The sequence below is a fragment of the Narcine bancroftii genome, chromosome 4 (genome assembly GCF_036971445.1).
Source record: "Narcine bancroftii isolate sNarBan1 chromosome 4, sNarBan1.hap1, whole genome shotgun sequence".
Classification (NCBI taxonomy): domain Eukaryota; kingdom Metazoa; phylum Chordata; class Chondrichthyes; order Torpediniformes; family Narcinidae; genus Narcine; species Narcine bancroftii.
In genome coordinates this window covers 2,223,119-2,239,610 of record NC_091472.1, presented here as the reverse complement: position 1 = coordinate 2,239,610, position 16,492 = coordinate 2,223,119, and the positions used below count along the sequence as shown (strand labels likewise).

Below are 16,492 nucleotides of genomic sequence, written 5' to 3'. Positions count from 1 at the left end.
CATCGGCCATTTTTCAGCCCATTTTTCCAGCTGGTCCAGATTCCTCTACGAGTTTTGAAACCCTTCCTCACTGTCCACAACGTCTCCAATCTTAGTGTCATCTGCAAACCTGCTGTTCTTCCACTGGTGAATCTTTTTCCTGACGTGATTGGATGCAGGGAGTGTGGCTGCCATGGAAGGGTTTTGACAATATGTTGGCTGCTTTCAGAGGCGGGTGGGTTGTAGGTGGAGTTTTTGGGGAGAAGATCTAAGCTATGAATGCATTGATATTCTGCATGTTGAGTGAAATGGTTTAGAATATCAGAACTTAAGAAATAGGAGCAGGGGTTGGCCATCCGGCCCATCGAGCCTGCTCCACCATTCAATGAGATCATGGCTGATCAGATGATCAGCTCATCTCCACCTACCTGCCTTTTCCCCGTATCCCTTAATTTCCCGAAAATGTAAAAATCTATCCAACCTTGTCTTAAATATATTTACTGAAGTTGTCTCCACTGCTTCAATGGGCAGCGAATTCCACAGATTCTCCTCCCTCTGGGAATAGCAGTTCCTCCTCATCTCTGTCCTAAATCTACTACCCTGAAACTTGAGGCTTTGCCCCCTCGTCCTGGTCTTCCCCACCAATGGAAACTATCTCTATCTTATCTCTGCCTTTCATAATTTTATACGGTTCTATAAGATCCCCTCTTATTCTTCCAAATTCCAGGGATTTTCCTTCATCCATAAGGGGGAGGGGTGGAGGTGTCAGATGCAATGGAATCGCCGAATATCACACTGGTTTGGTGCCGGAACTGTTCACCTCTCACTCCCCGCCGGGGTGATCTGTCTGCACCAATTATTATTTAATGTTCAAAGACAAAGCCAGATAATGCACCTCTGCCTTTTGATTTGAAGGAAGGATGTTGGTCTCGATCTGTTCTTTCCAAAGCAGTTACAAGACAGTATGAAGGTAAGATCTCATCTTGTGGTGACAGTCATAACCACAGGCCATCTTGCTCTTTGCAGCATGAAGTTCAGTTATGGCAGGTTAACACTGGGCCAGTGGGGGCTTGTGTCCGGGGATCCACACCATCTCCAGTCAAGAACTGACCAGGAGCGGACAGCACATCGTGCGTGGAACTGGCGGCTGCACTCCTGAACCACCCGCAGGACCCGCACACCTGAACCACCTGCGCTTGTGACCAAGCTGCTCCAGTTCAACCATAACACAGCATCAACATAATAACATACAGAGTTCGTCAAACAGTCGGGGAGATCCAACAGACAGCCATCACCAAGCATGAATTGGTGGAAGGTCCAGAGACTGTGGGAACCAGACCAGTCCAGCACAGGAACAGGTCCTCCCAGGCACCCACCACGGCCCCAACGCCCCGTCCCAGGCACCCACCACTCCCTGTATAAAATATTTAAATGTAGACATTCAGCAGGGTGACAGGCCCTTCTGGCCCACGAGCCTGTGCTGCCCCATTGCACCCAATTGGCTGACAACCCTCGGTACATTTTGAACAGTAGGAGGAAACTGGAGCTCCCGGGGAAAACCCATGCAGACATGGGGAGAACGTACAAACTCCTCACAAACAGCAAGGGATTTGAACCCCGATCACAATCGCTGGCACTGTAACATCTCCCTTAAACTCGCTCCCCCTCACGTTAAACACCTTCTCCAGTGCATGACGCTTTTACCCTGGGGAAAACATTCTGACTGCCCACCCATCAATGTCCCTGATCATTTTATACACCTTGATCAGGTCTCCACTCAGTCTCCGACGCCCCAGAGGAAAGATCCCAAGTTTGTCCAACCTCACCCTCTAAACCAGGAGAACCTCTGCACCCTTCCTGTAACTGGGAGAGGGGAGGCCGGAATTGCAGAGGATTGTCAACAGTAGCGTCAGCTGAGGTTTGTTACTGAACGACCTCCTCTCCCCGAATCTGCCCCCTCTGAAGTGAGACTGTCCTCACTGGCCACATGTCTACAAACCACAGGGCACCCAGAGAGGCGGTGTGTGACAGGGAGTCAGCAGGGCCTGTTCATGGGGAAGCTGGGCTCGAGATGCTGCGGTCAGTTCCACCTTTCCTCTCCCCCCTCCAGGTCAAGCACTTCCGCAAGCTGATCCAACAGACCTTCCAGAAGTTCTCGCAGCTGAAGGAGGATGAGTGCATCAGCCAGTTCTACGAGACCCTCCATGCGGTCTCTGACTTCGAGCAGGAACATTTCAAATGTGGCCTTGGTGTAAGTCCCAGCGTCTGCGTCCACGATCCTCTGGTAGCATCGAGGTTCAAACACCTTCGCCGATGAATCCCTGCCGCCTCTCCCTTCCACCTTTACTGCTCCTGGCCTCTGCAGTTGGCATTCCAGCCTCTCTCTTCTCTTCCCTCGCCCCCCCCACCCCCAACCCCACATTATCTCTCCCTCCCCCCACCCACCCCACATTATCTCTCTCTCCCTGCGCCCCCACTCCACATTCTCTCTCTCTCTCCCCCCCACCCCACAATTTCTCTCTCTCTCCCCTCACCCCCCACCCCACATTATCTCTCACTCCCCTTATCCCTCTCTCCCCTCTCTCTCCCCCCCTTTATGTCTCTCCCACTCCATATTCAGCGTCCTGCACTCAGGGACCACTGGCCTGCCTTCAACCCTCCCTGGTTACACACACCATAACCCACGCTCAGAACCAGTGGCCTGTGCTTCACCACCGAGTCCCGCACTTGCGTCCACGTTCCACGTTCCACGTCGCTCCGTGTAGCCGTGACCTGGACCTCTGAATTTCAGCAAGGCTGGACGATCGCAGTCGATCTGGTGATTGGACGGCATGGCATCGGGCAGGTGGTCAGTAAGGACAAGGTGAGTACCGGGGGAGGGGGTGGGGTCAAGGACTTGGTGAGGCTTCGAGTGAAATTGCCCTGGGGATGAGAATATCTGAGGAGCCATTGCCCTGTGGATCAGGGAGTATTTAGGGGGACATTGTCCCAGGGGTAGCGTAATATCCAGAGGGGCCATGCCCAGGATTAGGGGGAGTATCCGGGGGGCTTTGTCCCAAGACTAGGTGAGTATCTGGTGATATTGCCCCAGGGGTAGGGGAGTATCCGGGGGTTGTGGGGCACACTACCCAGTGCCTTTGTGTATTGGGGGAGTAGAATCCATGGCAGTACTGAGCCCCGTGAACAGACTGGGTGCAGAAAACCACATCAGTGCAGACCCTTGCGCTGCCATCTTTCCCAATGCTCTGCAGTGTGTGCGCCGGGGCCCCTGGGTGTTGATAACAGGCTGCATGAGAGCCTGTGTGGACAAAGGGAATGTGGGCTTTGTGACCAGCCAGGCACCCCAAGGTTTCCCCCACACAAGGGGTTCATTGTTCCTTTTATTGTCTACGTAATAGTACATAAAAATGTAATGTTCATGATAAACTTCATCTTTTCCCTACCACGAGGCAAAGAGTTTCCTTTAGAATTGCCCAGTGTCCCTTACAGTCAGAGAGCGAGAAGCCAAAGATACACCGCCTGTCAGTGGGTTTGCCTCCAGCGGTCCCATAGACTCCTGTCCAGTCCTTCGGCCGCCCCGAGCTCCGGATCCAAACCTCCATCATGAAGAGGAAGCCTCCAGTGCCTGAGTTCCCTGTCTTGCCCTCAGCCCCCTCTCGAATCCCAGCTCCGATACCTGTTTCCTGTGACACAGTCTCCAGCAGGCCCGTGCAGGTCCCCCGTCCGGAAGTGGCCCGCCCTGTGTGGGTCCCTCAACCGCTGAGCCCCTCGCTGGTCCGCTGCCGTGAAAACCGTCCTCTAGGGTCGTCTCCTCTGCTTTTCTTTTTCAGTGGGGCAGGGAGTGTTCTCCCTACGTTGGCCCACTGTCCCCCTGGAGTCTGAAACCCTTTGTTGTACACTGATCAGTATGGGCACTGCCATCTTGGCCACAGACTTCCAAGGGTTGCAAGATTTTTTTTTAAACACCATCAGTTCCTTTAACAGGCCAATTAAAGACTGTATGGAGTCATCGGCATCAGGACCAGACATTTAGACCCTGTGGAGCAGTGCTGTGTCTCTGCTTCCCGCTCTCTGGGGTCTGCACCAGCACCCTGGTTGTTCAGTCATGCTCAAGTTGTGCACAGTTTTTCACCGAATGAATGTGAGAATGGGTCTAACTTTGGGACAAACGTTAGGGAAATGGAATCATTCTGCTTTTGAAATTTGGAAGAGTCCTGGTTCAAGAAGTAAATTAAAACTTGCTTCATATTTCATTTCTGTGCAGCCCATCAGCTTGGCAGAATTCAAGCAAATTAAATCCATCAAATCTTTTCACTCAGAGGGCACCTCGAAAGCTCTGCTTCAACTGGAGATCAGTGGGGCTTCACAGGTAAAGAGTGATCACATTCATTACAGAGGGTCTGAATCATTTGTCAGGAAATTTGTTGTTTTATGGCAGCGTCAAGTGGAAACGTTCATATAAACCACCTCACAACAATAAATCAAAATAGTGCATGAAAAGTCAAAGTCCGGCAGGGTCTGTTCATTGATTGTTCAGGGATCTGATGGTAGTGGGGGGTGGGGGGGGGGGGGGGGGGAAGAAGCAGTCCTTGTGCCACTGAGTGCTCGTCTTCAGGCTCCTGTACCTTTTTCCTGATGGTAGCAGAGTGAAGAGGGAATGGCCTGGGTGGTGGGGTCTTTGAGCGGAGAGGCTGCTTTTTTAAGAGCCCCCTCATGTCGATGTCCTCGATGGAGTGAAGTCTGGTGCCTGTGATGTCGCAGGTCAAGTTAGCAACTCTCTGGAGTTTTGTCTTGTCCTGGGAGTTGGCACCACGAGTCCGAATGCTCTCCACGGTTCACCTGTGGAGGTTTTCGAGAGTCTTTGTTGATGCAACACTGTGGGGTAGATCCACTCGATAATTCACGATGAGCCAGGGTATCAAAGGTTATGGGGAGAAGGCCGGGCAGTCGGGCTGAGAGGGGAGAATGGATCAGCTCAGAGTTGAATTTAGACAGAGTGCAGTACCAGGCCCTTTCAGCCCACGAGCCCATGCCACCCTATTAATCTACAACCCCTGGTACGTTTGGAATGGAGGGTGGAAACCGGAGCCCCCAGGGAATACCCACGCAGACATTAGGAGAACATACAAACTCCTTACAGACAGCGCGGGATTCGAACCCCTGTCACTGACGCTGAATCAGGTTGGAGCTTACCGTGCAGCCCCAAATGGCAGAGCAGACCTGATTGGCTGAATAACCGTCTGCACCTCTGTAGGTGAGAGCCACTGAATTATCACATTTATTGCAGTCCGCACCTTTGCAGTCGATGTAGTGTTCTCTGTTCAATGTAATTCCTCTGGAGGTGTCACCATCTTGTTTACAAACTTCAAAATCTGCAAGTCATGTTTATTGTCATCTGGTTGTACAAGTGCAACCTGATGAAACCGCGTTCTCCGGTCCTCGGTGTAAAACAGCAGGCATGCACCTTAACACACACACACACACACACACACACACACACACTACAAATGCAGGGCAAGTATTTTATTTATACAAATAATAATTTTGTACACGAGGGTTTTGGAGGGTCAGTGTGAGCAGTTCCTTTGGTCGTTCACCATTCTCACTGCCCGTGGGAAGAAGCTGTTCCTCAGCCTGGTGGTGCTGGATCTGATCCTCCTGCATCTCTTCCCTGATGGAACCAGCTGAGCGATCCTGTGTAATAAAGTCCAGGCTCAGAAGTACTGATAAGATTGGGTTTGGAGCCTTGAGAGGGTTTTGGTTTTTACAAGCAGAGAGAGGAAAAACAAACAGGATTCTTATGAGAGAGAGAAAGAGAGAGATATCTATAGCTGTAGTTGAGGCTGTAAAATGGCCAGTTGGCAGCTTGTTGAAAGACCCCATTTTGAAGATGGGTAGTGAGTTCTGAGTTCAGCCTGTTGAAAACCTTTGTAGTCCTTACAAGAGGAACTGGCTGGCTAGAGTGTTTCACCTGAAATAAGGGAAACGAGGGGAACTCAGTGGTGACCTGGAAGAAGATATCTTTGGAAAATCCATGATGGGGCAAGTTTCTTTAGCAAGACACTGAAGTGGCTGTTTGGAGGAAATCAGTTTGTGTCCAACGAGCAACAAATCTCTCTTTGAAACCAACGAGAACTTTCCTGAGCAGAAACCATTGACCTGTAAGTACCAGAGGCTGGTGAAAATTCATAAATGTTCAATTCTGTGGACAGTATAAGAATTGCCTGATATTGGTGAACTTGGAGAAGTGAGATTGGACAGTGAAACAGAGAACGTTCCTGAACACATACACGTTGTACACGTGCGCTTAGAATTAGAAGGGGGTTAAGTTAGGTCAGTTAAGTCCATAGTGATAAGTTAAAGTTCAATCATGTTTTCATGTTTCAAGATAATTAAAAGCAACTTTTGTTTAATTAACCATTTGTCTTAGTGAATTTCTATTGCTGCTGGGTTTTGGGGTCCTCTCGGCTCATAATATATACAAGATTTTAAAAAATAAACGTGCTAAAAAGAAAGAAAGTGTGAGATGGTTTCTGTGGTTCGTTGTCAGTTCAAATATCTGATGGCAGAGGGGAAGAAGGTGCTGGGTGTTCATCTTCAGACTCCTGTACCTCTTTCCTGATGGTAGCAGGGTGAAGAGGGCCTGGCCTGGGTTGTGGGGGTCCTTGGGGATAGAGGCTGCTTTCTTAAGACACAACCTCTTGTAGATGTAAAGTCGGGCAGTGTCTGGGGTTCACTGATCGTTCAGGAAGTTGATGGCAGCGGGAAGAAGCTGTCCTTGTGCCGCTGAGGGCTTGTCTTCAGGCTTCTGTACCTTTTCCCCGATGGTAGCAGAGTGAAGAAGACAAGGCCTGGTGGAGGGGGGTCACAAATAATAAATACAAAACAAATCATAAATATTCAGAGATCTGTGTGCAAAATAAAAGAAGCGTCACACCAGTGCGGACAGTCCTACTGTGGTATCGGAGTGGTCCCTGGTCAGTGTGACCAGGAGGTGAACAGGGGAGTCTGCAGTCCAGTGCTGTACACACCTGCTGTAGGAACTCAGCAGGTCACATGGCATCCAGTGGGAGTAATGGGGAAACCTTTGTCAGGTATTCCTGACGGTGGTGACACATCTGCATGGTTTGAGGGGAACCTCTGTGCTCACTGAGAGGGAGAGAACACTGTTGGCGAGGGCAGAATGTGTTCCATTCTTCACCAGTGTCAGATGGGGCCGATGACCTTCAGAATTGCCCGTCAGCCCTGCTCCCAGGGGAATTCCCCGCCACTCCCGCTCCTGTCCTCCCCTCTCTCTGTGGTTCACCTTTTCTTGATTACCTTCCAGCCGCTGACAATCACCACGTCCTCCCTGGCTACGGCTGAGAACATGGCCTACCTCATCGACGGCTACTGCCAGCTGGAGAGCGGGACAACAGAGTCCCTTATCTCCAGGCTCAATAAAAGTGAGTTGGAGGGGTGGGGGGGAGAACGCCCACCCATAGAGGTGGGGGAGGTGGGCAGGGGAGAAGCATGCTCACCTACAGAGGTGGGGGGGGGGGGGAGAAGCATGCCCACCCACAGAGGTGGGGGGGGAGAAGCATGCCCACCCACAGAGGTGGTGGAGAGAAGCATGCCCACCCACAGAGGTGGTGGAGAGAAGCATGGCCACCCACAGAGGTGGGGGGGGAGAAGCATGGCCACCCACAGAGGTGGGGGGGAGAAGCATGCCCACCCACAGAAGTGGGGGAGAAGCATGCCCACCCACAGAGGTGGGGGGGAGAGAAGCATGCTCACCTACAGAGGTGGGGGGGAGAAGCATGCCCACCCACAGAGGTGGTGGGGAGAAGCATGGCCACTCACAGAGGTGGTGGGGAGAAGCATGGCCACTCACAGAGGTGGGGGGGAGAAGCATGCTCACCCACAGAGGTGGGGGGGGAGAAGCATGGCCACTCACAGAGGTGGGGGGGAGAAGCATGCTCACCCACAGAGGTGGGGGGGAGAAGCATCCCCACCCACAGAGGTGGGGACAGGGGGGAAGCACTTCTGTGGGAAGTTGAGGGCAGAGCGGGGGGAGATCGCCCACCTACATAGGTAGGGGCTGGGGGTGGGGTAGCACACCAACATAGCATCAGGGCTGCAGAGGGCGTGATCTTGTAGGGCTGAGATGGCCTGTTTCCATGCCATAAACTGTTATATGGTTATGGATCATATGTGGCAGGGATTCATTTACTAACCCCGTTGACTTTCCTCTCCTCCCACAGACAAGGATTCAAAGGACAAGCTTCCCAGCCTTCCTGTCCGGTACGTATAGAGTTTCTGCCACAAGGGAACAGGCCTTTCAGCCCATCTTGTCCATACTGACTAAGGTGGTCCTATTTGCTTGCAGTTCATTACCATCCCTCCAAAGTTTTCCTGTCCATGGATCTCTCTCAAGATCTTTTAAATGTCACAATTATTCCAACCTCTACCACCCACTCTGGCAGTGTGTCCACACTCCCACCACCCTCTGAGATGAAGGTGCCCCTCAGGTCCACTTTGAATCTGTTCTCTCTTCCCCCCCCCTCCCCTTTAAACCTGCACCCTGTGGTTTTAAATCTGACCTCTCCCACCTTAAACCTGTGCTCCTCGTGGTTTGAGCAAAGTTGAGCTTCCTCCAGTCCAGAAACAATCATCCAAGCCTATCCATGTTGTGTTTGGATGGGTATCAGGTCCGTGGGGTCACAAAGGGACGAGTCTGGACACGAGTGTTACAATCACAGGTAACTTTAATGAACACAGGAGACAAACGGGGAAGATCATGAAATGGGACTCGATTACTAAACCACCATGTAGAAATTCACATTGGAACTGGGTTGGACTCCGATACCTGAGGTCACACACTCACAGAGAGGGACTTCAGAAGATACTCCCAATCCCTGAATCTCAGGGTGCAGCTCAATGATAAGCAATATACAGTTACTAACACGCTAACAAGACAGGGACTGAAACACATACTCCCAGTTCCCTGTCCCAACAGGGGTGTTGCTCTCTGCAAGCACTGATCTATTTCAGTACAACACCACAAATTCAGTGCAGTACACCCCTTACCCACACCACTTCCGGCAATGTCAACTGTAGCAACCTGCTGTGGAACGATGTCCGGGGCTTGGACCACGAGGCAGAGAGAAAGAATGTGCTGTGTGTTGATGTTATATACAGTTCCAACCTGGGCATCTAACCAATAATGACCCGAGGTGATTTAAATGAGCAAGCATCAAGGTGTGCACTAATGGGTGGCCCGCGTCCAACTTTGACTGACAGATGATGTGACTTCCGAACAAGTTTCAGATGGGGAGGACATGCGACCACCCACAGTGCACACATTCCAGACAGGTAGGGAGACCACATTGTTTCTCCACAATCAACATAACTACCTCGTCTTCCCTTGCAATTCACCCACTCCCAATAACATGCTTGATCTTCTCTGCACCCCTTTGACCTTTGGGATACCGTTCCTACAGCTGGATGGCCAGATCTACACACAGTTCTCTGTGTGAACTCACTGCTGTCTTGTACAACGGCAGTGCTCTCATGCTACCCTTACTGGGTACCAATCGATCTCTCCATACTACATCACGCCCCAGGGCCCTCCTATTCATTGTGTCAGTCCCATATCCCAAAGTCTCTGTTCTGCAACACTCCCCAAGACCCTGCTATTCACAGTGTCAGACCTGTACCCGAAGGTCTCTCGACGACACACCCTACTGCTCATCATGTCAATCTCTGTACCCCAAGGTCACTCTGTCCCACGTCACTCCCCAGAGCCCTGTCATTCACCATGTCCCTGCACCCCAAGGGGTCAATTCTAAAATATTCCCCACCATTCACCATGTCGGTTCCCATACTCCAAGGTCTCTCTGTACTACAACACTCCCCACCATTCACCGTGTCCATCCCCATACCCCGAGGTCTCTCTGTTCTATAACACTCCCCACCATTCACCATGTTGGTCCCCACATTCCGAGATCTCTCAGTACTACAACACTCCCCACCGTTCACTGTGTTGGTCCCCTTACTCCGAGATCTCTCCATACTACAACATGCCCCACCATTCACCGTGTTGGTCCCTGTACCCTGAGCTTTTTGTTCCACATTATTCCCCTGTTCAAAGTGTCGGTCCCCATACCCTGAGGTCTCTCTATTCCACATCATTCCCCTGAGCCCTGCCATTCACCATGTCAGTCCTGCCCTGGTTTAATGACCCCCATTGCATAACACTGCAGTTTTGTGAGGCAAATTCCATCTGCCATCCTTGGTCCAGGTTCTCTGATGATCTCCGCGAACCTCCTCACTGCCCACTATGCCCCCAATGTTGGTGTCATCCCTTCCCTCAATCTTCTTGATCCATCCTTAGAAAGCAGATACATTTGTGACACAGGAGAACAGATGCACAAGATGGTGAGAGGCATTGAGCCCCTGGGTGGCCGAAGGCTTTTCCCCCGGGGCTGGTGGCTAAACCAAGGGGGCATAGTTTTAAGGTGCTTGGGAGTAAGTGTGGGGGAGGGGGGATGCAAGAGGCAGGTTCTTCACAGAGTGGTGGGTACGTGGAAATGGTGGTGGAGGCAGGGGCAACAGGACCTTTTAAGGAACTATTAGGTACATGGAACTGAGAAAAATGAAGTGATATGCAGAGAGGAACTTCTAGGCAACACTGCTGGCCGGAGGGCCTGTTGTACAGGCCTTGATGCAAGATTACACTGCCTGTGTTACACAGGCCTTACTGCGGATTACACTCCCCTGTATTGTGCAGGCCTTATTCTGTCCCTGCGTTACAAAGGCCTTGTGAGATTACACAACCTGTGTTATGCAAGACTTTGTACAGAAGTAACTCGCTTCTCTCCACCCACCCCCCCAGGCCCAGACCAGAAGTGCAGATTACTGATGAACCGAGAACCTCCATGTCACGGAGCAGCATGGGTGAGTGATGGATCAGCGACCCCACCTCTACCCTGAGGGATCTCACCTCCACCCCTCCGAGGAATCCCACTCTTAGGGATCCCACCTCCAAACCAACCAACCCCAAGGGTCCCCACCTCATTCTATGAAACCCCACCCCTCCCTGAGGGTTCCCATTTGGAGGACCCCCCTCCTCCTGAGGTTCCTCACCTCCACTCCTCTCCGAGGGGCTGGACCCCCATCCTGATGGACCCTCCCCCACCCCCCAAGATTCCTCACTTGCACCCCTCCCTGAGGATCTGCACACAGGAGACCTGGGACCCTTTCCCCACCCTGAGGTTCCCCAATTGGAGATCACTGTGTGAACCCCCCCTCCCCCTCCACCTCCTGTACCAGCACAGTTGAAGGTTACAGGTGTGAAGACGTGCACAGAGCCATCTCCCCAAGGCCGGGGATGCTCCAGGCTCTGAGGAGATGGTCAGCCCTTTGGAAGTCGTGCCTTGGGAATGGGATGGTGCCCCTCTATGTTTGCCTGGGATTTCTCCCTGAGCCCCTCAGGCCCTGACCTCCCCTGCTGACGGCACCCTCTGAATCTTTCACAGGGTCTGATATCTACGCTGAAATCCCTGACACGCCACACTCTGCAGGTAAGTGGGCGCATATCCATTAGAGACCCTGGGTTTGGGGGGGTTGGGGGTCCCAACCTTGGTTGTGCCTCAGGGAGCCGTGGGGAATGTGTGCGTGGCAAGATCCCGCACAGAGCAGGGGGATAAACGATCAGGCTGGTGAGTCAGCGAGTGGAGAGGGAGAAGGCAGTGGCCCATTGCTCTGCTGGGATGCTCCCTTCCACCTCTGACCCCAAGGTTCTGCCAGTGAGGAGTGGCGCTGGGATAGATGAGGTCCCAGGGAAGCTAGTTGTTCACTACAGGCACTCCCATGGCACCCCTGACTCCAGGCGGGGAGCTGTTGGAATGGAACTGTGATACCCCTGGCAGGGGAGTGGGTGGGACAGGAGGAAGCTGGAACTTCACCCCACATCACCACTGCAGTTTGAACTCTGTGTCATAGAACATACAACATAGATCACTGAACGTTTACTTCACGACGCAGGCCCTTCAGCCCAAGATGTTGTACTGACCCAGATATACCTCTATCGAAAAAAGTACTAAACCCTCCCTACCCCGTAACCCTCTATTTTCCTTCTATCCATGTGTCTATCTAAGAGTCTCTTAAATGCTCCCAATGTTCCAACCTCCACCACCATCCCTGGGAACACATTCCAGGCCCCTACTCTCTCTGTGTAAAAAAAAACTTAACCCTGACGTCGCCCCTAAACTTCCCTCCCTTCACTTTGTACAGTGTTTGCTGCTCCTGGCCTGGGAAACGGGCACTGGCCGTCTTCCTGCTGGAGAATGTCACTTCCCCTCACACACCAGAGTTGCTCCAGGTCCCCTCCCTACAGACCAACATTCGCCCCCCCCACCCTCCCCTGCGCAAAGGTTATGTCCTGGGCTGTGCAGACTGTGTGAGGATTAGCTCTGAGATTGGAGGACATCAACCCCAGTGAAGAACTCCTCACTGCTGTGGGAGGTGGGGGGAACCGGTGTGTTGGGTCCCAAACTCTCCCTCATGTCTCTGTGTTTCCTCAGTTTCTCTCAATTACATCTCACGAGACTCTGTGGTGCTGGGCCGGATTCTGGGAGAAGGATTTTTCGGTCAGGTTTACGAAGGAATTTACAAAACATCTGTGAGTCTTTACTTCTAATTGCCACGTCCCGTTGAGCTGTTGCACCCTACGCTGAGTAACTGGGCAAGGTCTGAACCACAGGATTTTCTGCTTTTAAGATCATAAGGATATAGGAGCGGGAGTAGGCCATTTGACCCATCAAGTCTGCCCCACCATTCCATCATGAGCTGATCCATTCTCCCACTCAGCCCCACTCCCCAGCCTGCTCCCCATAACCTTTGATCCCCTGACTATTCAGGCACCTACCAATCTCTGCCTTAAATACACGCCACAACCTGGCCTCCACCACCACCTGTGGCAGCAAATTCCACAGGTTCACCACTCTCTGGCTGAAGAAATTCCCTGGTATCTGTTTTAAACAGCGGCGCTTCAATCTTGAAGTCGTGCCCTCTTGTCCTGGACTCTCCCACCGTGGGGAACAACCTTTCTACATCTACTCTGTCCACACCTTTCAACATTCAAAAGGTTTCTTTCAGCTTCCAAGATTGTGAACTCCAGAGAGTCCAGTCCAAGATCTGACAAACGTTCCTCATGTGCTAATCCCTTCATTCCAGAAATCTTCTCTGAACACTCTCCAAGGCCAGGACATCTTTTTTTATTCTTTGAATAAGGAGCCCAAATCTGTCCCCCATCCTCCACGTGAGGCCTCACCAGGGCCTTATAAAGCCCCAACATCACATCCCTGCTCTTGTCCCCTATCCCTCTGGATATGACCCCAACACTGCATTCGCCTTCTTCACCACCGACCTAACCTGGACATTAATCTTTAGGGTGTCCTGTGCAAGGTCTCCCAAGTTCCTTTGCACCTCCAAATTTTGAATTTTCGGCCCATCCAGATGATAGTCGGCCCTTTTAATCCTTCTCTCAAGGTGCATGACCATAAACTTCCCAACATTAGCCATTTTTCTACTGGTACCCTGTCCCGGTAATTAACCAGTTAAGGGTCCAGTTGACAAGAAAACAGTCAACACGTTGGGATCACATGACATTATTTCACACTGAGGATTTACGACCTCTACCCATATAACCATATAACCATTTACAGAGCGGAAACAGGCCATGTTGGCCTTTCGAGTCCGCACCGGTTCACTTGTATATCCCCTACTTATATCCCTGGCGTTTGCTGATAAAACCAGTGGAGAAGGGGCAGCAGAAAGTCACTGTTTCCGGTTGAAGGTAGAACTCTCCGATCCTTGGAGATGAGTTGTGTCCCAGATAAGGGTGGCCCAAGGAGCTTCCTATCCCGGGATACTGCACGGTCAATTAACTGGGATGTCAGTGGAAAAGAGTTTAAGTTTTATCTGTAAACTTACCCACAAAACCATTTATTCCACAATCCAAATCATTTACATACAACGTAAAAGGAAGTGGCCCCAACACCAACCCCTGCAGAACATCACTGGTAACCGGTCACCAACCAGAGTTGGGTCCCTTAATTCCCATTGTTTCCTGCTGACCAGCCAATGCTCTACCCATACCCATATCCTTCCTGTAATTCCATGGGCTTTCCCCTTGTTGAATAGCCTCATGTGTGGCTCCTTGTTGAAGGCCTGTTGAAAGTCCTCTCTCCTCCTTTGTTCAGCCTGCTTGTGGTTTCCTCAAAAAACTGCAGCAGGTTTGTCTGGCAAGATTTTCCCTGAATCAGGATTTATTCTCATGAACGAGTCAGGAAATTCAGTATTTTGCTTCATAATATGAATGTTTGCACTGTCTTACAACATTATTATAAAAAAAATAGTGCACGAATAGTAAGGCAGTGTCTTTGAACCACAGAATGTTATAGCCCAGAAAAACAGGCCATTCGACCCTTCTGGTCTGCTGACCAATAAAACTAGCTAGTTCCACTGACCTACTCTCATTCCATAAACCTCCAGACCTCTCTGTCCATGTATTGATTTATTTTTAAAACTCAAGAGTGAATCTGCATTCACACCAGATGACAGCTCCTTCCACACTCCCTCCACTCTCCGAGTGAAAACCTTCCTCCTAATGTTCCCCTTATATCTCTCCCTTTCAGCCTAAAGCTATGACCTCTCGTATTTATCTCTCCCCCAATCTAAGTGGAAACATCTGACTCACATCTACTCTGTCTATACCCCTCATAATCTTATAAGCCTCCAACAAGTCTCCCCTCATTCTTTATTCCAAGGAGTATAGTCCTAACCTGTTTAATCTTTCCCGGTAACTCAACTCCTGAAAACCCGGCAATATCTTAATAAATCTCGGCACTCTTTCAATCTTATTGATATCTTTCCTGCTGCTGGGTGACGAGACTGCACACAATATTTTAAGTGTGGCCTCACCAACTTGAATAACTTCAACATAACATCCCAACTCCTAGACTCAATACTTTAATTTATAAAGGCTAAGACGCCAAAGGTTTTCTTTACAACCCTGTCCACATGCGACATCGCCTTCAGGTAATAACGTACCTGTATTCCCAGATCTCTCTATTCCTCTGCGCTCCTCAGTGCCCGCCCATTTACTGTGTACGTCCTACCCTCATTCGCTCTTCCAAAGTGCAACACTTCACACTTGTCTGCATTAAATTCCATCGGCCATTTACTCGCCCAATTTCCCAGCTGGTCCAGATCCCTGTCCAAGCTTTGAAAATCTACCTCACTGTCCATGAGGCCTCCTATCTTGGTGCCATCAGCAAACTTGCTGATCCAATTCACCAGTTATCATCTAGGTCATTTATATAGATAGCAAACACCGATCCATGAGGCACTCGACACAGACGTCCAGTCTGAGAAGCAACCCTCCAGTCCCATTTTCTGTTTCCTACCGTTGAGCCAATTCTGGATCCAATTGGCCAGCTCACCTGCGATCCCTTGAGATCTGACCTGATGAGCTCAATTTGCATGAGGGCCTTTCTAAAGTCATTTATATAGATAACAAACACTGATCCCTGAGGCACTCGACACAGACGTCCAGTCTGAGAAGCAACCCTCCACCACCACTCTCTGTTTTCTTCCACCAAGTCGATTTCAAATCCAGTTTGCAACCTCTCTATGGATACCTAGTCCCATAACCTTCTAAGCCAACCTCTCATGTGGCCTTACTAAAGTCCATATAAACAACACCTACAGCCTTTCCCTCATCAACCTTCTTGGCGGTGTTGTGGACAGTGAGGAAGATTACAAAGCTTACTGGGTGATATAGGACAGTTAGAAGAGTGGGCTGAACGATGGCAGATGGAGTTTAATACTGATAAAGGTGAGGTGCTACTTGTTGGTAGGGCTAATCAAAATCGGACATGCATGTTTAATGGTAGACAATTGAGGAATGTAGCAGAACAAAAGAATTTAGGAGTCAGTCATGATATATAATTCTGAAAATTAAACCACATGTGGATAGGGTGGTGAAGGAGGTATTAAGTATGTTGGCTTCATAAATCAGAGCAGAGAACACAGGCGTTGGGATGTTATGTTGAAGATGTATAAAGCATTGGTGAGGCCCAATTTGGAAAAGAAATAGCGAGCTACAAGATAGGGAGGGTTCAGTACTTTTTTTTTTAAAGATTATATGGGTTGGCACAAATCGAGGGCCGGAGGGCCTGTACTGTGCTGTCGTGTTCTATGTTCGATGGCAGGAAGGGTGTGGAAGCTGTGGAGAGGGTGCAGAGGAGATTCACCAGGATGTTGCCTGGATTGAAGAACATGTCTTATGGGACGAGGTTAGCAGAGCTTTGGAGTGAAGATAGAAGATTTTCAGATTTGTCAGAGGACATACATGACATCACATACAATGCTGAGATTTCTTTTCCTGTGGATGCGGCAGAATCACCACTAATTGTTAGTGCAAAAAATAAACTATACACAGTGTAAACAGATAACGAATGTAAAT

The 16,492-nt window shown here is 50.4% G+C and overlaps 1 protein-coding gene across 7 annotated transcripts in view; it reads left to right on the top strand.

The window, feature by feature from the left end:
• LOC138760275 (protein-tyrosine kinase 2-beta-like) overlaps nucleotides 1-16,492 on the top strand; it is a 159,687-nt gene that overhangs the window by 97,365 nt on the left and 45,830 nt on the right. For all 7 annotated transcript variants that reach the window (XM_069930634.1, XM_069930629.1, XM_069930633.1 and 4 more), the window contains 9 exons: nucleotides 895-949; nucleotides 2,090-2,230; nucleotides 2,771-2,842; nucleotides 4,244-4,348; nucleotides 7,307-7,424; nucleotides 8,223-8,262; nucleotides 10,856-10,917; nucleotides 11,499-11,543; nucleotides 12,546-12,643. In XM_069930634.1, coding sequence (XP_069786735.1) covers nucleotides 895-949; nucleotides 2,090-2,230; nucleotides 2,771-2,842; nucleotides 4,244-4,348; nucleotides 7,307-7,424; nucleotides 8,223-8,262; nucleotides 10,856-10,917; nucleotides 11,499-11,543; nucleotides 12,546-12,643 — 736 coding nt within the window. The remainder of the gene's footprint in view (nucleotides 1-894; nucleotides 950-2,089; nucleotides 2,231-2,770; nucleotides 2,843-4,243; nucleotides 4,349-7,306; nucleotides 7,425-8,222; nucleotides 8,263-10,855; nucleotides 10,918-11,498; nucleotides 11,544-12,545; nucleotides 12,644-16,492) is intronic.